At 38.7% G+C, this 24,685-nt stretch overlaps 1 protein-coding gene across 5 annotated transcripts in view; it reads right to left on the bottom strand.

Moving 5' to 3' along the window:
* The window catches only part of GRM5 (glutamate metabotropic receptor 5), a 524,773-nt gene extending 503,305 nt beyond the window's left edge, over positions 1 to 21,468 (bottom strand). For 2 of the 5 annotated variants that reach the window (XM_023239348.2, XM_023239351.2), the window contains exons 1-2: positions 19,151 to 19,365; positions 4,705 to 5,566 (exon numbers count right to left, since the gene is read on the bottom strand). In XM_023239348.2, the coding sequence (XP_023095116.1) occupies positions 4,705 to 5,365 (661 nt within the window). In that variant the 5' untranslated portion in view covers positions 5,366 to 5,566; positions 19,151 to 19,365. Of the gene's footprint in view, positions 1 to 4,704; positions 5,567 to 18,757; positions 19,027 to 19,150; positions 19,366 to 21,342 lie in introns of those variants that run through there. The other 3 variants (XM_023239349.2, XM_045038635.1, XM_023239350.2) reach the window with 3 other exon arrangements.
* Between the last annotated feature and the right edge of the window lie 3,217 nt (positions 21,469 to 24,685).

Below are 24,685 nucleotides of genomic sequence, written 5' to 3'. Positions count from 1 at the left end.
TGGATGTATAGTAGAATTTAAAGTCGGCAAAAATTGTGAAGTATAAAAATCCTATAAGGCATCCATAAAGTACAATATACATGACTTTGTACATAAAATTCAATCTGTAATTGCTTTTCTCAATGAAATTGGGCTAGATCCAGGGAAAGCATGTAATAATGGAATGTATATGTGTCTGATTATTTAAAGCATCAAGGCTTTAAGGGAATTATCAAGTCTTTAGCTACAGGAATATGAATGAAAGACCAAATTTTCCTTCTGGCCCACAGCATTTATTTCACATTTGTAGAATAATACATTGTTTTCGCATTTAAATATAAAGAATATTAATTCATGTTAATGCATTTATTTTGTTTTGATTTTGAAGTGTAAACATTGTAGTAGTATTCAATTGGGAAGTGGGGCAGTTAAAGTCATGGTGATGAGTTTGCTTATACTGTCTTGAAGGTATTCATTATTGCTCATAAATTTACGGTTAGCTGAGTAATGTTTATGGCTTCATCTGGGCTGTATGTGTGACTGCAGTTAACTGTGAGAGGCAGAAAGGCAACTGTGTTGATCTTCATTGAGTGCTCTCACATAGTTGAGGTTAAGTAGTCTAAGATGGCCTTATCTGGAAAACCTGGGTGCTCTCATCCTTCACATGGTGATGATAGTGTTCTAAGACAGAGTAGAAAGGAAGTCCTCACTTCCACCACATCCTATTAAGTAAAGGAATCACATGGCGGGTGCTACACAGGAGTAGAAGAGAACTATCAAATTACAAAGCAAAGGAAGTCATCAAAGCAGCCAGTCTGTCACTCCTCCAAACAGGCAAGCACCATTGATCCTGTGCCATAATGGGCACATATACCAAGGTTTGTAAGAATGCTGAGGCAAAGGACCCCTTAAATTTTCTTAGAGCAGAGAGTGTGCTGACTGGATTGACACCTTTGAAAGAAGTTAACATTTTTCCTTCAGAGTCATTGCATGTTCCTTTCCTACACACAGTTGAAGAGCTAGTGTGGTCTTCCTTAATTATTTTTTCTTGTTTTACTTTCATACTATTGACCTGTTGGTCTAGAAGACCTAGGCACAATGCCTGCATGGTACAACAAGCCACAGTAAATACTCAGTTCTGTAGCCAGAGAAAAACCATAAATCAATAAAATGGCAAGTGTAAGTGATTAACATTGAAGCTAAACCCCAAATCTCCTTGTGCTCTCTTCTGGAATTCTGTGACAGCAACACTTTCTTGAAGGAACATCTTGTGATCACTGGCAAGAGGACTGAGTGACACAGTACTACCATGCTTAAGTATAAAGTAAATGAGCAATTTGGGGATGGGGGATAGGGGATTTAAATGGGACAGCATCCTTTCATAGACTTCAATGCCTCATGTGAAAGCATTTGGAAAATTCAACAGTCTGGGGTACCTGGGTGGCTTAAGTTGGTTAAGTGGCCAACTTCGGCTTAGGTCATGTTCTCACCGTTCACAAGTTTGAGCCCCATGTCAGGCTCTGTGCTGACAATTCAGAGCCTGGAACCTGCTTTGGATTCTGTGTTTCCCTCTCTCCATGCCCCTACCCTGCTTGCATTCTGTGTCTCTCTCTCAAAAATAAATAAATATTTTTTAAAAAGAAAGAAAGTTCAATACTCTTCAAGAAAGAGTAATATCAGTTGGTCAAAGGAGGATAGGAATAGTTTTGAGATACTGGGGCTGAGCAATTTGGGTCTAGAGAGAGTTATCCCAATCCAGAGACAAAAAGAGGCTAAAGGAAGAACTAGTATTACCGTTTCATGGTAAATCCCACATTTTCTGAAAGGCTTTCTGAAAGGCCAGGCCCCAGAAAACCAGGAATCATCTTGGGGAGTTTCCACAGTACCCAACAGAGGTGTATCTCACTACACAAGCACTTTTCTGATCCTGGATATGATTTTTTGCCTCATGAAACTTCCTACCACACCACTCTTATACTCACAAATTTTAAGAGATAATCCTACATAACCTCATTATACACAAAGTTGCTTGGGATCAAAACAATATAAATACTTTCTGACTAAACCACATAAATAAATAAGCCAAAATATTTCTTCCAGTCTTTGTTCAGTCTCAAAGTTTGTTCTCTCCTGAATTCTTGTGGTATCCAAATACTTTGCCAGTGTTTTGCAATAACATTTCTACTGACCTATTTTTGGCAAAAATAATTAAATTTGCCTGAATTTGGCAATGGAATGTTTAATGGCTTATTTTTTGTCCACAAATAGAATGTTTTCTTTTAATTTTTATGTCACAATAGGTAGTTTATGCTTATAGTACACAGCTTCAAATGTTTGCACACACAAGTTATACATTCTACCTGATCCCCTAACTCTTCAATTTCCTCCTCAAAAGGAGCAACTGTTACCAGTTTTGCTCTTCTCTGAGAGCAGTTCTTTGAAAATCAATCAAATGGTTTATACAAACTCCATTTTACACAAATAACATGCCACTACACAAAACTGCACCTTGCCTTTTTCACCTAAAATGATTTTGGAGTTCATTATTATTATTTCATTACCTACAGACTCCCTCATTCAATTTAATAGCTAAGTAATAATACTTAGATGGATGAATCATAATTTATTTTATTAGCTCACTATCAGTGTACATTTGGGTTAAAAAAAGTTGAAAGCTTAAATTAGTAACAGCCAATGGTTATGATCATTAATTTCTCTTAGAACACAATCTTGAATTGGCATGTCCTACATAGAGACCAAGGTTTATTCTTCTGAAGCTGGAGGGAAGCCCCTAATGAAATTTATGACTTCAGGCAAACCAAAACCTAACTTTACCCTTGGCGTTTTGTAAATATTTTTTTACTTTCTCACCTTCTCATATTTCCTCATGCCCTTTTCCGGAAATCCAACCCTTCTTAATTTTCACCAATTATCAGTACTCTTCCTGTTAAAACCCAACTGTCAAATTCCTTCTTGAAGATTTCCACCATGGCCCTTATCACCACAGAGAGGAACTTGATTTTTTTTCTGTTTATTTTAGAGACATATTTGTAACTTCTTCTGATCTGAATTATGGTTCTATAAGTATTAATGCATGCCTCATGTCCTTTGCCAGATTGCATACCCATTGAGGGTAGTGATATATAAAATATAGGGCTGTCCTTTACAGGACTATCAGAAGTCCTTACATGTATTTGTGCTTAATAAATACATGTCGTATAAATATATCCTCAGGTGTTATTCCATTGGAATAACAATTATAGGACCGTAAACTACAAGTAACTATGAGTCCTACTCTTAAAATTACTATTAGATATATGTTGGATGGATCATTTAAACTCTTAAAGCATTTGTATTTTAAAATGGGAATAAAATATCAAGATCATCTGTATCACTGGCTTGTTATGAGAATAAAATGAAATAGTTTTATGTTGAAAAATCTCAGCATTAGGAGAAACTCCAAGGTGTCCTCATCCAATCACCTATCCATTGCTCAAAATCTCCATATATCAATATCTTGATAAATAAACAATAAATTTACACGTAAAAATTTCCAGAGGCATAAAAATATCTCAGTCCAGTATAGAAGCCCATTTTATGTTTGTGTAGCTCTAACTACTGCTACTAAGTGGGCACACAGTGAAATCTGTATTATGCTACTTCATAATGAATAGTTTGCTACATCTGATTGGTGATTGGTTGCCAACCTCTGAAGCAGGCTCACTCTGGTCATTTAATAAACTGTTCAGTAACTCAATCCACATTTTACAGGATTGGATTCTCTGGACCACATTGATAATGTTGTTGCAAGATTCTTCAATCTTAACTAATCCTCATGATGATTCAATGAACTATAAAAGGTATTCTGTACCTTCTTGCTTTAGTATATGCAATAAGTTGTGCTAGAGTGTTGTGTAACTAGTGAGTTTCACATTGGGTCACTTAACTTCTGTAGTCAAACCAAACCTATCCCAAACATCGTTGGTCATTAACTAACAAGTAATGTATATGAAAACATTTTCAAAGTACCATAACCAATAAAAAGGGCTAATGTTATTATTAATTATTATAGAACCTCAGTCATATTTTGCTTTCTCATTTTGCTTTGAGCATAAGAAGCAACAAATTTCAAAGGAAAAGTGATTTTGAATTGTTAAAACTTATACCTTAAGAGTATATTCTACACAAGGATAAAATTAATTCATACATATCATCATTCCAGAGTTAACTATACTCTCTATTGAAAAAAATAGTGGTAAGACTAAATTGTTTGGTAATTTTCTGTCACAGTATACCAGAATATGAAATACTATATTTCAAAGCAGACTGTACCTGGCTGCATTGAGCTCCTACCTGAATTTATGTGTACCTCTCCTTATCAAACACAATAAGCAGTTGGAACTTTAAATGTGAAAATTATGAGGTGTTCAATGAAGATCTAGAAAACTCAAAAATCTCTAGCATCATTATAGCAGAAGTATAGATAACGTAATACATAATCCAAAAAAGTTTTCCATTTCACCAAATCATGCCACATAAACACTCATATTTGCTTAAATCTATGCATCTGTAGGCATCTGTCACTCATCCCCTTCTTATATTACTGCTATAACTGGGCAACTAAAAAGATCCCAAATAATCAGGAATATTTTAGTCTTCCAAAACCTGAATTTTTAACTGAGATCTGTAATAAAACACACATCAATGAATGTAAAGGATGCTTACCTTCTGTGTGCACAGCTGACACATAGGTCCAATTGTACCTCTTCACTATGTCCACCATGGCCCGTGCCTGCTGGGCATCTGAAGGAACAACCCTCATGAAGTACTTGAACAGAGTCTTGTCGCTCAGATCCATGCTTGTTGCCGAGTAAGCAATCTGAGGTATGTTGAAAAGCTGGAGCAAGTTCTGGACCTGAATGGCCACAGAACTGGAGCCAGGCCCAATGACCCCTACAATGGGCTTCTTGGAACGGAAGGAAGAGGAAGACCCATCCACACAGCGCACCAAACCTTCTTCTTCTTCTGAAGAAATGAGGGAGTCCCTGATGAACTCAATGCTCTGCTCTAGGGCCACAGCCGAATGCCAGCAGGAATCCCTTATCTCACAGCCCAGTGTGATGTTGGGCAAGAGTGTGGGGTCTGAGTTGATCCTTTCCAGAGTGTGCAGCATGGCCTCCACTCTCTGAATGCCATACTGTTCACGAACTGCCCCACACTTCCTCTCATGAACTTTGTCCACCGTGGGCTGATGGTGAACAGAAAAGAGAGCTCCAATAATGATGTCACCTGGCATGTGAGCCACCACCCTCCTTTCACTGGACTGTGCACTCCCACGGACATCTTCTTTCAAAAGCAGAACTGACAGGATCAACAGAAGGACCATTTTAGGAAAAGAGTTCAAGCTAATGAAGACAGCATGGTGGGGAAAATTTAGGAGACTTCTGATAGATAGAATCAAACAATGTCCTATGTTGGGTGGCAAACCAAGGAATTAGCCAGTAATTTAGATGTGCTCTCTAAAGGACCACCATGTCCCCACGTACCATTTAGTTAGATGCATCCATGTGATCATGATCTTCAAAACCTGGAAAAAAAATAGCATGTGCATTTAACAATGTAAGTGCAGCTACTTTGAGAAGCTCTAATGGTCTATACTAGTAGACTTTGATGATTTATATTAAGATTATAATCTTTTTGAAAAAAGAATCTAAAAATATTTCAGACTCTCCTTTGTCTGTATCTGTTGTAATTTTGTGGTTGGATGAAGCAATCTGATAGAGATTTCACTTCACTTATATTATTTCTCTTCACTTATATTAATACTACTTCACTTATATTAATGTTTGTTTCATTTGTTCTTCTGGAGTACAAGAAAACAAATCTTATGCATGGCAGGCCAAACTATATTCTTATGTGAAGATGAGAGAAAGCATCCTAAAAGCAAAAGTATTCCATGAGCAGAAAACTTCAGGGAGTATTCACTCCAAAATTATAAACATTAGTTATCTCTGGGTGATTGTATTTTTTGTTTTTAAAAAACTAATTTTGGGCAGTAAGCATGTATTAACTATGAAATTGCAAAAATAAAGTTACTTTAAAGAAAAGCTACATAGTCCCTCTTCAAATGCAGTGTAAGGCAAGTTGAACAATCTCCCCAATAAATAAGTATTGTGTCTCATTTCCATATAATATAGTACAAAGACATTATGAGGTCAGGTAGGTATTTCCACGCTAAATGAACTACAGGAAAGGAGGGAGAGACTTGGGGTATTACAGAGTAAAATGTTCCCTAAGTAGGTAGAAAGACAGGGAAATGGGTACCAGTTTGTGGAAAAAATAATATTCAGTTCAAATTCTAGTTCTGCTATTAAGAATTATTAATAAACTGTTTAACCTCTCAGTACCAGAGTTTCCTCATCTGAAAAGTCCCATCATATGTACCAGGATACCTTATGGGAATCAACATAAGATATCAGCTATGCAAATATCTTGTATATTGAATAAGACTATATATATATTCAGGACATGACCTTTTCTGTTATTAAATTTCCAAGGGCATTCTGTAGCTAGGTGGTGAGGACAGAAAATTCTCTGGCAACCTACTCAGTCCTCCAGAGTCTTCAAAGTAATTACAGAGTCCTGTAATAAAATTCACAGTAATCAGTCCTCTATCTCTGATCCAGGAAAAAAAAAATTACATATCATGAAGACCCAAAGGGCTGCAGGGATGCATGTTTGGAATTATCCTTCCAAGTAGAAACTTAGTACAGCTTTGAAAGTAGTCATCTATTTCAGTTTAAACTCCTGGGAAAAAGGGAATTTGTCCCCAGTTGCCTACAGCAAATTCTAGCATAGTTTGTAAAAGGGAACTGACAAATTAGTGACCTGGATTATTGAAAGAATAAGAGACTTATTTTGTATGTTGTCCTCTCTGCCAGCCAAGGATCTCAACTTGCTTTGAACTAATTCCCTGGGTCACCTGGGTGGCTCAGTGGGTTGAGTCTCTAACTCTGAGTTTTGGCTCAGGTTGTGATTTTGTGGTTTGTGCGTTTCAGCCTTGCATCGGGCTCTGCACTGACAGTGTGGAGCCTGCTTAGGATTTCTCTCTCCCCCTCTCTCTCGTTTTTTATGGCAAAACAGAAAGGTTCCCTTGCATAATGCTAAATATTAAAATTTTTAAAAAATCAAATAACTAGATGTTCCAGAATAACTAGGTGCTTAGCAATACTTAGGGCAAAAAATAAGTTTTGGTATAGAAGTTGGCACTGTAGACAAGGAGCACAGAATAAAGACTGATATCATTTTCTCTTTTGGGAAATTATCCAAATATTCTCAAGCATTCCCTTCACTTGCTTAAACCAAAGACCTAGAGATCGATGCTTATTCTCATAAACATGTGAATTCTACTGCAGACAAAAAAAAATCTTAGGTAAAAGGAATTACAGTTTTTTACTAAATCTGCAATGTTAAGGAACAAACCCAATAACAAAATGAGACTCATTTTGATTACATAAGAGCATCAAGGTGATATGTAAGACTAGAGGTGGGCTATCAAAATGATGAAACTAAAGTAGTCCCATGAATTTTATTTGTTAAAATTATTTTAGATAAGACCTATATATTGAGACATAACATATATACATATGTACATATATACATATATATGTAAATATATAACACTGAAATAGTCCTTCCTATTATTTAGCTCCCTATAAGTTAAATTAATGATTTAACTCATTCAAGATATATCTACTATTGAGTGGGAAAAACTAATGTAACAAAGAAGCACAATGATGTACATTGATAATTGCCATCATTATCTTTCACTGAACACCCATCATACACCAGACACTTGTTCATTAACTCATTTAACAAATATTTATGGCTCATACCTATGCTATGATTCTGTCCTGGAAATTAAATACGCAAGAGAGAACAGGTTGTACATGATTCCTATACTCATGGGGCTTGCAGATCAGTACTCTAAAAGGTGACTTTAGCTGGAGCCTGGTAAATGCAAAGAACAACAAAATAAAGAATGAAAAGAAGTCATTCATGTGAAAAGTATGGCTAGAGCATAAAGAATGGGAGCAATAGTGGTACAAGATGAGGCTGCAAACATAAGAAAGGGCCAGACCATGTAGGATCCTGTAGGCTCTTATAAGGAATTTGGATGTTAAGTGCAACAGAATGCCATTGAGGAGACGTAAACAAATGAATGGCACAATTCAATCTTAGAAAAGGTTGTTCTAGCTACTCGCTGTTCTGGATAATGTACAGAAGAAATCTGATTAGAAGACATAAATAATCTAAGTAAGGAATGATAGTGCCTTGGCTATTACTGGGGACAGTAGATATGAAAAGAAGTGGACACAATCAGATATATTTTGCAAGCAGAAACAGCTGGACTTACTGATAGACTGGATGTGCATAACAAGGTAGAGAGAAGTTAGGTTTTGAGTCTAAAAATTAGTGTACTTTGGTACCATTAAAAGATATGGGATCTACTGGTACAGAAATGGATGGAGGCAGAGAAAAACATAGTAATTTTCTTTTGAACACGTTAAATTTGAGATACTTTTAAAGCACCTATGTACAGGTGACAAACAGGAAGGTGGGTATGTAAGACTGGACCAAAAGGAGTGTTTGGGGTTAGACATATAAACTGAGGGTCACCAATACATAAAATCTTTGCAATGAATATAGTCACCTGGAGAGCAAGTATAAGTAAAGAAAAGGTGCAGCTGAGAAGCCCCACAGAGACGTCAGATTGTGGAAAAGCCAGCTAAGGAAACAAAGGCAAGTCAGAAAGTAAGGAGAGAAAGTAAGAACATGTGATGTAAGAAAAGCCAGAAAAGGATGTCCTGGGCACTTTATATTTACAGACATTACACAAGGCTTGCAGGTTGCAAACAATAAAATACATTCTGTCCTCCCCAAGATATTATTTTCAAAATGCATTGAGTATCTGCATGTGGCATGTGTGTGGCAAGAATCCTTGTGACAACCCTGAGACATAAGTATTATTTTATTATCTCTATTTTACAAATGATGTGGAGGGTTTGATAAGTTGAAAATTATCTGGTCACTCATACCATAACATATAAAGTTACTGAATCATTGTATTGTATACTTAAAACTAATGTAACATTGTGTGTCAACTATACTTACATACATACATACATACATACATACATAACATACATACATACATACATACATACATACATACATACACTAGCCAATCACTTAGAAAGTGATGGAGCTAGAATTTATGTCTATGCCTAGTGACTCCATCATACACTCTTTTCATTATTCCTTGCTGCCTTACTGTCCCTTCCTTCTACTTCAAAAGTCCATGAAAAACAAGAAGGGCTAGCCAAACACAGTTTGAACATCCCAGGGATATAGAATCTTATAGGAGTTTCCTTGAAAACTAGAGAGTGAAGAAAATTTCAGGAAAAGAGATAATCCAGCACTTAGAATGTCGAAATGTGTATAATTGTCTAGTACAAATGTATTTATATTGCCCTAGTATCCCCCACTAGATTATGGCCTGCTAGATTATAAAGCAATGACTGCTTTGTAATCCTCCCCAGATGTACACAATGGCTATATTTCATCAATATTAGCTATGAAGCTCAGATACCTGAAAAGTACATTTTAAAATAAAGTATGACTTGGAAATTTGACAGAATTGTGCTACAACTTAGCTTATTATAAGGTTAAACAAGCGAGCCTATGTGTTCCCAAAATATAAGAAGTTAATAGAACATAAATTCCAAATAGACTAGTAGGGTATACACTAGCTCTAGCACCATCACTTATCTGTCCAGCACGTGTTTATCAGTACCTGTTCTGTACCAAGCACTCTTCCAGGCCCTGTGGTTTCAGTTATCGACAAAGTAGACATAAATCCATGTCCTCCTAAAGCCTATACTCTAAGGCGGGGTGGGGGGGGGAGAGGGATTGTCAGGCAATAACCAAGATAAGAAGGTAAAATATTGTATGTACACAGTAATAAGGGTTAAAAAGAAACAATACATCAGGGAAGGAAGATAGAAAGTGTTAGAGACATGGGGGAATTTTAATAATGTAGCCAAAGAAGTAGAAACTTTAAAAGTAAAATCTGGGTAAAAACCTAAAAGAAGTAAGGGAATGAGTCATGCAAATATCTAGGGAAAGAACATTCTAGATAAAGTCACAATCAAACGCAAGGCCCCTGAGGCCAACTTCTGCTTAGTACATTGAGGAACAGCAAGAAGGTGAGTATGACTGCAGCGAAGCAAAAATGGGGACAGAGGAAGCAAAGTGGGGAGATAGTATGATCATGTGGATTCTTTTTGGACTTTAGAAGTCTGGGCTTTAACATCATGCAACAATGATTTTCTGGAAGAGTTTTCAATAGAAGACAGACACACAATGACCAACAGTTCAACAAGAAGTAGGGCACAAAGGCAGAACTGAGAGGACAATTAGGAAATTACTGTAAAAATCCAGGTGGGACAGATGGCAGTGGCTTGTATCAAGGGGACATGGTGGTATTGGTGGAGAGAACTAGTGGGATTCTGAACATATCTTAAAGACAGAGTGGAAGGTTTGCTGTCAGATCTGACTTGGGATGTGAATGAAAGATCCGAATCAATGAAGACATGCTTTCAGCCTGAGCAAATAAAAGATGGTGATACATTAACTGAGGTAGAAAAACTGGAGGAGCAGATTTAGGTGGGCTTAACAGAAGATACTTTTGTTAAATTTGATCAATTTTTAGATACCTTTTAGAAATCCAAGAAGAGACATTTAGTAAGCAGCTGGAAATAAGAGGCTAAATTTCTGAGAGAGGTCTGCATAGAAGACATAAGTAGGGGAGGCGACACTATACAGATATTATTTTTGGTAAATCATGAAACTAAATGAAATCACCTAGGAAGTGGAAATAGAAAAGAAACTAGTTCTGAGACTGAGCCCCAAGGAATTCCAGGGCTTAAATTCCGAGATAAGGAGAAACCAGCAAAGGAGACTAAAAAAATGTTGATATAATTTAAAATATTAACATACAAATATAAAATATTGAGTGTGTATGCATGCACAAAGTCTGGAAACATACACACTGACATTAATAGGATGTTTTCTGGGTGGTGGTAATATGTGTACCTTTTAATTTCTTCTTGCCTTTATCTGTGTTTTCTAAATTCCTGCATTTACTATGAAAATATATTATTTGTGATATTAGTTTAATGTGGGACTGAGGGATCTACCTTCTAAATTTCTGCCCCAGTGTCCCTTGTGGCTTTATCTCCCTTGAATCTGCCCTTCCTCAGGGGTCTACTAGTCAAGCAAATTTGTGTCTCCTTTACACTGCTTTACCCAATGGTTTTGTTCATGCTGTTTCTGATCCCTGACGTGGTTTTACTTTGATAGCCTTTATGGCAGAGTTTTTAAGAGCATGGGCTTAGAATCAAGTAGACTTGGGTTTGAATCCTAATATTGCCATTTATTGGATATGTGCCCTTGGTCACTTAGCCTCTCTGAGCCTAATTGGAATGATAATGGTATCACCTCAAAGAGTTTTAATGAGGATTGAATGACATAATATTTTAAAATAGTCACTTTATAACATCTTCCCAGATCCTTCACCTTGTAGTGTTTGCTCTATTTTCTGAACTCACATGACATTTTTATCAATACTTTCTTGTGTTTATTACTAACCTAATATTGTAGCTATTTATACATGTTTTATCTTCTAACAAACTTCAGATCCCTTAAAGGTTAAATTTGTTCCATATATAGCACCTGGTATAATCCTCGCACAAAACAGATGTTCAATAAATCCTGCCGAATGAAGAAATAATGTAAAGTGAATTGCCTCCATTTGCCTTTCTTGTCAACTACCTGACTGAAGTTCCAAGATATTATCCCTTGCTCCATCCTGGAAAATTGAAAAATAGATAATAAAACTCCCTCCATCCAATGGGTCCAGGCAACAGAGGTCCTCAAAAAGAAAAGCAAGGACTGACAAAGTAACAGGTAGAAACCTTTAATGTTTCCCGTGGCTTTTCAACATACTAAGGAAAATAACATCAAAGTAACAAAGAGGGCCCTGTAGATAATTCAATTTAACTGAGACCCATGAAGATTACATGATTTTTGGCAGTCCTGAGACCATACCCCAGCAAAATTCCATCTCAAAACCCAGGTTTAACCACTTTCTACAACTTGGTATCTGCTCTTCCATAATTTTCTAAGCATATACTTTTTTATCATATTTTTTAATTCAAATGGAGTGTTAGTATGAAATCTACACATTTTGCTCTCCTCTGTATAACACATTGCTAATATATTTCCATATTGGTTAATTTTGTTGATGGGAACAACAATAACAGTAACTAAAATATGGAGACAGCTTACCACGTGGTAGGCACTACATGCTTAGCGTTTCACATAAAATATCATTTAATCATCATAAAAAATTATCAGATAAACAATTTTGTGCTTTTACAAATGAGGGATCTGGGGCTCGGGTAGAATGGTTTGGTTAATATTCTAAAGCAAGCAACTATCAGAAGCAAGATTCATATTCAGAACATTGATTTCTTTTTAACGGTCACATAGTATTCAATTATATGTTTATACCAAGTTTTAATTACCCTCTATTATTAGATATTTAGGTTATTTATAGATTTTCCTACTGTTATAAACAGTAATGCATTCTACTTACTTTTGAAAGTATTTGCACAGGACAAATGCATGATGGCGTAAATATTTTCACATATTATATTCTATCAATTTAGATTTTAAAAGGTAATAACAACTTCACTCTTAGTCCCTTATCCTTAACCTCATCAATTCTGGATACCACACAATGAGGATCTGCTCCCTCTTGCTTGTATTCATGTTCACACATGAGGCAATTTCTCCTTGGTTATCTCACCACAAGGAACATTCATTTACTTAACAAGGGTCTGGTAGAAAAAAAAAGGATAGAAAATAATACCATATTACTTTTTCAGTTTATAGAGGCTTTCCCCATTATTAATCCCACTTCAACCTACAACAAAATTACTGCCAAGAGAATCTGAGTATCTCATTTCATATAATCAAGAAATAGAGTCTCCAAGAGAATGAATTCTTCGCTTTAAATTGTAACCCTGAGGTGGTAGAGGTTACAAGCTGGTAGCAAAAATAGAAAAAAATCAGGTTCTTGTTATGTATAATGGGGAGGAATTAACTAATACAATGATTTAAAAGCTTCCATAATGTTATAGATCTACAATCTAATAATATGGAGATTTTTAATTTAATCAAAAACAGTAAATGATAGGAGTTTACATAAATAGTGTAACTGGTAAAATAGATTGCTTTAGGGTCTTATTTTCAGAAGCACTAGTCTGCTTTACTCAATAATATATTTCTTGGCTCATAGCATAATAAAACTAAGCACCATCCCATTATAGAAAACAGTAGAAATCTATTTAATATGCATAAGTATTTTGCCTCAGGCAATCATACAGTCTCATATTGTATCCTAAATGAACATGAAGAAAAAATATTGGTTGGTAGAATTTGCATAAATGGCAACTTACACTGTAACCAGATTCACAGCTCGCATTGTCTTTTATTTTCAACAATCTTCTCAAACACTGACCATCTTTCTGGCACAGATGTCTCTTATATAACTTAATCCCCACACAAGCAAATCACACAGTTCAGGATATCAACACTAAAATGATTCCTTCTGCCTGAGCAATAGCCTCATCGCAAATAGACAGGGGTGTCAATATTGCATATGCCATGAATGCCTTTGATGTATTTTCCTGAAAACAAGTGCATCCCGTAGATAAGAGATACTCTGAGGTATGATACCGAGAGCTTTATAGTCTAGGAAAGCTTCGTTGTTGGAGCCATCTCAAGCACACATCTGTGACCTTGTAAACAAGAAAGTCCAGCACCCTCTCTGTTTAGCCCAGATCTAAAAATATGACATATTTTAAACAAAAGTCCCTTAAACCAAAAGTGGGCTATAAAATAACACTGTACAAAAATGAAATCTGTAATTTTACGCATTAATTAAAAGGTGCTGGTAGTAGAATAAAGCTCACTAAATCACCGTAAATCATGAAACAACTGGTTTAGTAGTCCATGAAGACCCAAAACAGCCTTCTACAGCAAAGCAATAAAAATGATGTAATCTACTGTTAACTAGTCTCAATTTAATTATCAAGCAGGGATTCCAAGCATCTTCCCATTTTGCAGCCTTCAGCTGCTTTCTTGTTATTTATGGTACACCTCTAAAGACTATAAAGCATTATTGTGCATATTATATTACTTATCATCAGGTGCTTGAAAATGTGCTTTTGCATTTCTAGCTCAATCTCTAGTTACTTATTAATGGCTAATATTTATTGAGTGCCTACTTTGTGCTAAATAATGTGTAAGCATTATTTAAGTCTCAAATTGATTCTGTGAGGTGGGTATGATTACTACCTATATTAAATATCTCTAGAAACTGAGGTTTAGAGGTGAAGAATCTTGCCAGATTCCATATTATACCTATAATAAATGGCAGAGTCAGGATATGAACCCAATTCTTTCTGGCTCCAAAGCCCACACTCAACATAATCAGATGATAATGTCTCCCAAAAGACCAAACGGGTTGGCTGGTTAAACCTTATGCATTGATTGCAAAACATTCTGGAGACTCTGCTTTCCATTAAAAGTTTGTGCAATGTCAACCATCTACATTTGTAAGCCATACAAACCAACTAAATAAATATAGGTAACTCTATTTTCTGGAATCATTTAGATCACAGTTTCCCAACATTTTGGACTAGACAATTTATTGTAGAGGTTTACTGTCCTGTGCATTGTAGGATGTTTAGCAGCATCTCTGGTCCCCAGATGTCAATAGCCAACACACCTCCTCTAGTTGTGACAAATAAAAATGCCCCCAGACACTGTCAAATGTCCCCTGCATGTCACAGTCATCCCCAGTTGAAAGCTGCTGATTGATATCTGGAAGGTCTACAAAAACATCAAAAGGAATACAACTATGAGCTAATCTCTGGATTTGTCAGCCCCACAAAACTTTTTCCTGAAACATCCTAATAATTTAAGAAGAGTAGTTTGGAATAGGCTTGTATTAGCCCTTCTTTACTTTGTAACTTGTTTCTGGATGTATTATATTGTTTTGATGCTTGAAATTTCAACTTTGAGAAATACAGATTAAACCATGAGAGTGAAGGATGATATTGTCTTAGATTAAATAAGCATGGTTCTGAGTATCCATAAGTTGTAATAAATGAATGTGAGAAGAGTATCCTGCAATATATTTTACCATTTCAAAGTCTACTTTTAATATAAAACACAAAGTTCATTTTAATTTTAACAAGACAGAGAATATTTTATATAGTAATTATATGTTGGTTTTTCAAAATCTCATTTTATTTTTAAAAAAGCAATATATAATTATATTATTTACTTTTCTTCCTGATATTTAAAGAGTTCTACTACATGATTGTGCATTAAGGAAAATTGACTTTGAAAAAATATTTTTCAATTACTCCTCTGCAAAATATTATGAATGTTAACAGACTACATTATTATGTTATTATTATTATTATTATTATTACAGTGCCCACTAGCACCATCATGATTATTATCTTTTAATTTTCTTCAGAATATTTATGCTCAAAATTTAAGAGCAATGGCCTACAGCCAGAAAACTGATCATTAGGGAATTAATCATAGACCAACAGAATCATATCTACATAAGATACATTTTTTTTCACATCTAACATATTTCCTTTAAATTTGCTAACTAGTTTAACTAAAATAAGAGAAGATATCTGAAACAGCAAACTATGTACCAACCACAGGGGTGCTGGGAAGATTAAATTCAATAACACAGGAAAGCTATAAAACATTTGATATTCAAAGGCCTACATCGGTTTTATAGTCTTAACTACCATTTCTACATTGTTCATTGTGGGTCTGGAACTTTACTTATATTTGTACCATTAATTCATCATAATCACTCAGTGAGACTTAGTGTTACAACCTGTTCCCCATTTTTAAAATGACGAAAACAGAGGCAGAGCAATGTTAACTTACTCATCCTAGGTTATGTAGCTATTAAGCCACAAAGCTGGGATTCAAACTCAGGCAATTTTTTTGCAAGGGTCTGCCCTCCCAAGCATACACAACTCACTGGAAACCACACTGAAACAATTCCATGATGTTTAGCCACACCATAGATTAAAGTTACCTACGTAATGGAAAGAAGGTAATTTTGATTTCCAAATAAATCAGATGTGTGTATTTATTTATTTATTTATTTATTTATTTATTTATTTTTCCCATCCCCTTGTTATATGATAGTAGAAGAAACAACAACAAGGACTCAGTTTTAACAACAGAAAAATAAGAACAAATATTGCCTTGCATAATTATTACAAGGATTAAATAACACACCAATGCTTGGCATGGTGCCTGATGTGCTCAATAAAGGGTAATTATTGGAGCAGGGAGGAGCCTGCACCAAGACTCTTACTTGGTTCTCCTTCTGAATAAAGGTACATATAATTCAAAAAAGATTATGACTGGTAAAATCTAGTCTTTTTTTTTCTTCCTCTGTGAATTTAAAGGAAATGAGAGCAAGCCTATGGCATAATGTTTTTTAGAACTAAATTTTAACTGACTGAAATCAAGAAACACCAAGAAGATACTGTGTTTTACAAAGAATTGAAAATTCAAAATCAAAATTCAAATTTTATTTTCTTGGTTTATATAAGTATATCATGAACTAAAAATATATTTATTTTGATGCTTCAGGACTAGCATTAACATTCCTCTGAATATTAAAAAGAACACATATTTCTAAATTGTAGAATGTTCCTGCTTTGTAGCCATACATCTCCATTATATCCAAACTCCAAACCAATGGATAGCTTTAGCATATCTCAATGGATGTCAAAAGATAGTCTTCACTGTTTTATAAAGTCAATTTATACTCTATCTAGTAAAATAACATGGTGAACAGTATAAGAATAGTTGGATTCATCTTTGTCTTGATCCCATGAGGATAGAAAGCCTGGGGGAGAATGGTGTACAAATAAGTACTATATGTTCCATGATTAGTGTCAGTTCATATTTTCTACATGTAATTTTACCTATGGTTTATTGGCATTTAAGTTAGATGTTTATCTAAACTGCTCTGACAATTCCATAAAAGGAAATATAATAAGACTCCTATAAAATCTTCAACGTGTTTCGAATAAAAATGAGAACATTAGAGTTACTAAAATCCTTTAGTCATAAAAGTAATAGATATTTTGTGGTGGTTGGACAGTTTTCACTTTGGCATGTCCATCACTTGCACTATGAAGTGATGACAGAGGCCTGTGTCTCCCCGTGGATGCAAAGTGAAGAACTGGACAACTACTGAATTGGATTATTCAAATGCCACCCCCTCTCCCCAAATAATCTCAGTATGTCCTTTAACAAATGAACATTACACAGTTTGGTTTCTCTTAGAGGATAGCTCACAGCCAAAATATTGTCATGTAATAGCAGATATCTAGAGGATGCAACGAAAATACCTGGATTATACATTTTGTCAAGCAGGGTGTAAAGAACTAGGGATAGCTTTTCTCTTAAAAGAAGCAGTTATGTGGAAAGTGTTCTATCCACATTCTTCTCCTAAGAAACATTAAGGGATCTGTCCGTAGTGCTGAAAAGGTCCCCACTGGAGAAGGCCGGAGATTTCATGGGATGTGCATTAACCTGATGAGTTCAAGCAGTATTTTCAAGTCTCAAACTAAACATCCTTTCAAACTAAAATTGAAATCTATAAAGGACAGAAATAGTCACAACTGGCTCTTCAATGTGTAATTCACAGATATAAGAGATAAATTAAAGGAGAAAATTCCCTGTGCTCTAGAATGGTAATGAGGGGCACAAACCACAACTAACAAGAGGTGGCATACCTGAACATGGCAAAACTCCAAAGAATGCCTAGAATTCTGTATAACTAGGATTATTCTACAGAAAACCTTCGTTTAGCCCCACTGGGGGGAAGAGGCTGCACAGAGTACAAGGCAATGCTAACTTTCAAATGGCCAGAGGCCAGCATTAAGAATACAGATTAGCTCTGACCCAGTCTCAAGGGACTCAAAACAATAAAACAATAGGTAGGGAATGAAAAAAGAGGTGGAAGGGAGATGCTGCCTTCCCACTGGTCTGTGTCAATTTCTTAGCAGGAAGTAAAGTGTTGGAGCATCTATCTGCCTGGTTACTCAAGCTTACAGTTCAGCTGAGGCAGCACCAAGATTGTGCCTAAATAAGCACAAGTGCTTGTTAACCTCTCCTCAATTTCCCTTCCCCACAGCACCTGCTCCGGAGGGAAATGAGGGCAGTTGGAAATTCCAACACCAGTACCACAAGCCTTCCAGGCAGACTCTTCACCTCTCTTTGTGAGGTCGAAGTCCAGGTCAGGCTCTGATCATCAGCTAGCTCTCAGGCCTTACTGGGGTTCTTTCCCCCAAGTCACTGTAGCCTAGGTTCCCTCCTCGGCATGCCGCTCGTGCTGCTGCTCCCCAGTAACTAGCAGGCTTTGTGTCCGAAGGGAAAGATGCATCCACAGGAAAGGAAAGAGCGGGAGGGTGCAGACTGGGGTTCAGAAAGCAGCACGCTAGCCTGAGTTGAAAAAGCTGTGCTTTCAGCACCACCCGCTGTCCCCCCTCCTCCTGCAGCAGGCGCCAGGATCGCGGCAGCTTACCGATCTACTGGGAAGCGATTCTCCTTCCTTTCCCTCTCCACCTTTGCTTCTCTCAATCCCGAGCCCTCGGGTGGTTTGGGGCAGCACAGTCTGCATACTAAACACGCGCACCTGGCCTTAGGGAGCGGAAACTCGGATCCGAAGGCATGCAGAATCCCTTTCTCAATCCTTGCAGCCATTCCCTCTTTTACCCCATTGCTCTCGCCCTTTCTCCCAACAGGTTTAACTAAGGCCGTCAGCAAATGGAGCGGACTTCAACCTCGAGGTCTGGCCTCCCTGCTCCACGCTCATCCCACTCCCAAACCAAACTGTGAGCTACCCAGCAAGCTGATAGCTCCTACATCCTTCCTGGGCACAGGGACACTTGGGCACACAGACCCTTAGCGAGCTTACCCCCCTGTTGGCCGCACAGCGGGCAGTGAGACGCGGTCTAGCTAGCCCCCCATAAAGTTGGGCTGTGCTGATCAGCGGGGCAGAGCCGGCCTCTCCATTCCCGGGCTCCCCACCAAGATGATCTTAAGCTCATCTCCTGTGCTCAGTGCGCACAGAACAGCAGAGCTGAGGGCGGTGTGTGCAGCAATCTCCCTGCTACTGAGAAAGGGGGGAAGGGGAGAAGGGGAGCTCGCGGAGGAGGGAGGGGTGGTAGTTTGTATTTATAGAGAACAGAGTTCTCAGCGCAACTTTTTGGTGCCACCAAGTGGCACAGTGAGTTCCTTTAGGAACACAGACTTTGGGTCCAATTTGGATGGGTAAACCAGCCCCACAGCCAGATGATCACATGATAAGAGGATCAGGGGTTCAGGGGCACGCCTAGGACTTGTGTTTTCTCATGTGCACCCTCATATACCAGCACGTGTGATGCAGATCCCAGAGATCTAAGAATGAGCTTACACTGAGGGGGAAGAAATACCTGTGCCCTCTTCAGACAAGTGGCAGAGGTGTCAAGGACAATGGGCAGACGCCAGTTGCCTCCTAGGAACCTAAGAACCCTTGTCTCAGGAAGAATATCCATTCCCCTCTCCCTCCTAACCATTCTGCCTGGATTACAGTATTCTCAGATCTGACTTTAAAATCTTCCTGCCATCTGGAGTGCCCAACCTTTAAAATGAGATGCCATTCATTTTCCTTGTGTTAGAATCAATTCCAGATTATTTCCCAAACGCTCAGATTCAAAGAACTTCACAGCTTTGCACCAAACCTCCTTCTTTAATTGCTACCTTAAAAAAGCAAGTGACTTTAGGCTCTATGGATCTGAGTCTTTCCAAACATCACTCAGAACTCTAGGTTCCCTTGGTTATAGGCTAGGTGTCCGATTGTCCTTCTCACCCATCTCGACAGACCTCTCAGCATGCATTACACCAACCGCACAGCCAGAACCCTGCAAATGTCTTCGATACTTTGAGAGAGAATGTCCTGAAGCTTCCTTTATTGGATTTTCTGGGTTCTCTTCCTTGCTTGTATGCAGCCCCGAAAACCCATACAATCACAGACAGACACTACTGCATGCAACTCTAGTGCCCTCAAACACAGAAGAATCTCTCTACATTTTGCAGAAATGACACAAATGGAGAAACTGAGCACACAAAGGTTAAGGGACTTTTTCAAGGTCACACATTTTCCTAGAGACCAGCCCAGAGACTACCCAGTTTGGAACTAAATGAATACAGTGATGCCAAACCTGACTCCGAGGCTCCCGCTCCTTCCACCGCCCCATTCACTCATTACTCAACTCCATTTTCTCCCCCCAACAGTCCCCCCCACCGCCCCATCCCTCTCTCTGACCCCATCCTTTGCCAAAGTTCCCAAAAGAAACCTAGTGTGTAAGGATGTTTCCTTATCCCCAGTGGGAGTACAGGAACTTGAGCATATAGGTCCAGAGTTACAGGTGCACCCCCTTAAAATGGCCCCCTGTTCTAGAAAACCTCTCCCTCCTGTAGTGCATTCATGGAAGTGTCATTTTAGAAATGAACACTGGCATTCACACCCCACCAGGTCCGTCTTGTGCTGCCTCTTTTCAAGGTAAAGCACCAGCAAATGCTCTTGTTAGCCCCCAAATACTTAATGGTCTCAAGATAGATAAGCTCCCCCCTCCCGTGTTATGCACCCTTTTGTGCACATGTATCGGTATGCGAGAGAGAAAGAGAGAGAGAGAGAGAGAGAGAGAGAGATCCAAACGCCTCCTTTGGCTCAGATCTCTATTTTCTCCTCTGATTTTTTTTAGTTCGTTTTCTATGGAAACGAGCCCACTTAAGTCCCTCACTTATGCAAATAAAAGCAAAATGATCTTCATAAACCTCTCATTGGAGCGAAGCCGCGGTAGCCTGGGCTCCTGACTAGAAATTCGTGTCTGATTCACACAGAACACGTCCTTGCAGGGTGACTTTTCTAAACTTGCAGGACCTCGTAGTGTCCCTGGCTCCACCAATTCTCCACCTGCCCACCACCTGCCCTCCCGGGTGTCTTTCGCCCAAGCTCCCGCCCCTCGCCTGAATGCTCTCCGTCCCCGTGCTGGGGGAGGGGCTCCGGCGCTATCCTCCCTCAGTGGTGACTCGCGGCTGAAAGAAAGAAAACGGCGCTCTGCTTACCAGGTGCGCGCCCTGTGCCCGGCGCCCCCAGCCAGCCGCTCCTCGCGGGCTTCCTGCGCTCGCGTGCCGGCCTCGGCCGCAGCTGGAGCGCCAGTGGCGGCGGCGGTGGTAGCGGCGGCGGCAGGCGGAGCGGCCCCGGGGCCCGCGGCGGTGGCGCTCGCTCTCTCGCGCCAGCGCCGGGAGCACGTGCCGCGCTCGGGCGGACGCAGCTGGAAGCGCAGCGCAGGGCCGCTTCCCACTCCTGCAGCGCGCGGCGTGGGGGCGGGGGAGGGGGGCGCCGGAACGGCCGGGGCACAGACCCGGTGGGTGACCTGGAGCGTGGAGCCTCGTAGTCTCGGGGTTCAGGCGAGAGGAGCCTCGGGCTCCCTCTGCAGCTCTTCAGCTTCGCTCTGGGAGCCGCGGAAGGAGAAGAGCTGTGCGTGGAGGCGTGGGTGGGGTGTCACTCAGCGAGCAGCCGGGGCAGCAGGTAGATAATAAGCTTCTTTCTGACGGTGGCACTGAAACCCCTGACAATGTTTGGGAGAAGGGGCGTCACTGCTGGCGGGCACAGAGAGCCAGGAAGTCAGGGAACCCCAAGATGATTCGGAGGTGTGAGTGCTTAGAAAGAACGGTCTCTTTAATGGCATTACTTATTAATAATACCATTTTGCATTTGTCTGCGCGTCTTACAAACGATTCTTTCCATATCCATTAAAATTTCTTTCTCCGTGGTGGTTAAATATGTTTTACTTACTCAAATGACTTTCCTTTCCTTCCCCCACCACCCCCGTAACTACCAAAATGGTTAAAAAAAAAAAATACTGAAGTTATCTTTAAATTCCAAAACAGACTTCATTTCTGCCTCTGAAAAGGAGATTGGTATAAATTAATTGCATGGCTTAATTTAAAGAAAAGAAAGACATTGCAGCAATATTAGTAGTAGTCCCGTGATACTTCCCCAGCTGGATTTTAGCAGCCAGGTGCTTGCAGCAGTTGGATGGAGGATTAAAAGCTGAGGACACTCAAGTTAAGGGAACTGGTCCTGATGAATATATTAGGGATGGAGATTTCCCACCAGACCCTTGAAAACAAAACAAGTTGTTTTTTGATAGCTTCAGGGTTCAACAAGAAAAAGATGTTATCTACCACCACACCTTGTTGATCTTTCAACAATGACATCTTTCTTTTCCCCATTTTCATGTGTGCTCTGATGGTGACATTGTTGATTTCTCACATTCTTTTATTGCAACCCAGGAAGCAAGCTTTAGTACTTTGTAGACAGGCCAGCAAAGCTGTGGTTGATCTTCCTGAGTAAGAAAGAGGAGAAAGATAGTAGAGATGAGAAAATACAAAAATTGTGAGGGTTCTGAGGAAAATAAAGGGGATCTAATGGCTAGCTGATTCTGGAGATGTGATTAGGTTTGATGTACAATATGGTTTTATAGCCCAATTGTCTGGGCCATTGATGGTAAGGACAAGGTCATAAATCTGATTCTGGCATGGGCCACTAAGCTTTGAGTGAGCAAAGGACACGCTAAGTTCCTCATCCTTCGTCATCAGTTGGAACTGGCTCAAAGCACATCAATGAGTGGGCTAAACCTAAGTAAGAAAGGGTTCTCATGGCGGCTACTCTTCAATTTCCTATACATGTTTCCTGCCCTGCTGTCTCCCAGGATTGTGGAGAGGATGGGACGAGATAGGACATGTCAAAGCATGCCAAAAATGATAAAGCACTCTATGAACGTAATACATAGTTTACCAACACATATCCACTTCCTCTGCAACAAAAGGTAAAATGCAAAGGACATTCACTCATGTTAAACAATAGTGATATTTTCAGCTGAGAAGTAAAAAAATATATATATTTGTTTAAAAAAATTTTTTTAACGTTTATTCATTTTTGAGAGACAGCAAGCAGGGGAGGAGCAGAGAAAGAGAGGGAGACACAGAGCCTGAAGCAGGCTCTAGGCTCTAAGCTGTCAGCACAGAGCCCAATGCAGCTTGAACTCACAGATCAGACTGCAAGATGATGACCTGAGCCAAAGTCAGATGTCCAAATGACTGAGCTACCCAGGCACCCCCAAAATTATATAATCTTAAATTGCTCAGTGACATTTCACAGTATAGCTTTATCTCATATTGGTAAAGTGTGAATTAGGTAAAATTAAAATTTAAGGGAGAAAAGAAACAATGTTTTAAGTCCCCCAAACAAGTTTGGATTGTAAAATGTTCCAAGGTATGACTTTTGCCTTAGCATGAGATAGTAATAATCAAAATATTGTAATTCCTTATAGAATAGTATACAGGAATGAAAAAATGTATTTATACTTATAATTAAGTGTAACACTTGTAATTTTCATTGATTCCTTTCTTTCTCTCACACTTAACAATTTGTCAGCAAATGGCTGCACCTTCAAAATATATGCAGGGGTCCCTGGGTGGCTCAGTCATTAAGCATCTGACTTGGCTCAGGTCATGATCTCACAGTTCACAATTTTGAACCCCACGTTGGGCTCTGTGCTGATAGCTCAGAGCTTGGAGCCTGCTTCAGATTCTGTGTCTCCCTCTCTCTGCCCCTATCCTACTTGTGCTCTGTGTTTCTCTCTCTCAAAAATAAATAAATATTTAAAAAATTAAAAAAATAAAAATATATCCAGAATGCTACCACTATCTAACAATTTTCACAGATACTGTGTTGAATCAAGCCATTGTCATCTTTTACCTGCTTATAGCAATAGCTTCCAAATGGTCTTTCAGCTTCTTCATTTTTTTTTTTCTATAGGCTACATTCAACACAACATCCAGAGTGGTTTTTTTTATTTTTGTTTTTCAAAGAAGTTAGCTTAAATCAAATCCCTCCAGTAACTTTCCGTTTCACTCAGAGTCAACACCCAGTTCTTTACCATGACTCTACATAATCTGTCCCCACTCCATTACCTTTCTGACCTCATTTGCTAGTACTCTTCCCTTTTCTTTGCTCATTCTACCCCAGCCACCAGGACTCCCTTGCTATTTCTTAAACATGCCTGGCATGCTCCGATCTAATGGTCTTTGCATTAGCTGTTTATTCTGCTTGGAATACTCTGTTCCCAAGTAGTCATTGGGCTAAATTCTCTCCTTCAAATCTTTGCTAAAATCTCATCCCCAATGATCCCTTCCCAGGCTAACCTATTTAATACTACCAACTATTCTTCCTCATGATCTCAGTGCTCCTGATCCCCTTTACCCGATTCTATTTTCCCCCATAGCTCTTAATACAGTCCAGTATGCTATATCATTTATGCATTTGTTGCCATTGCTGTTTATTGTCTGTTTATTCCTTCACTCCCATTAAATGTAAACTCCTCAAGGAATGTAATCTTTG

Source organism: Felis catus, chromosome D1, assembly GCF_018350175.1.
Source record: "Felis catus isolate Fca126 chromosome D1, F.catus_Fca126_mat1.0, whole genome shotgun sequence".
Taxonomy (NCBI): domain Eukaryota; kingdom Metazoa; phylum Chordata; class Mammalia; order Carnivora; family Felidae; genus Felis; species Felis catus.
This window is presented reverse-complemented; position numbering and strand designations above follow the sequence as displayed.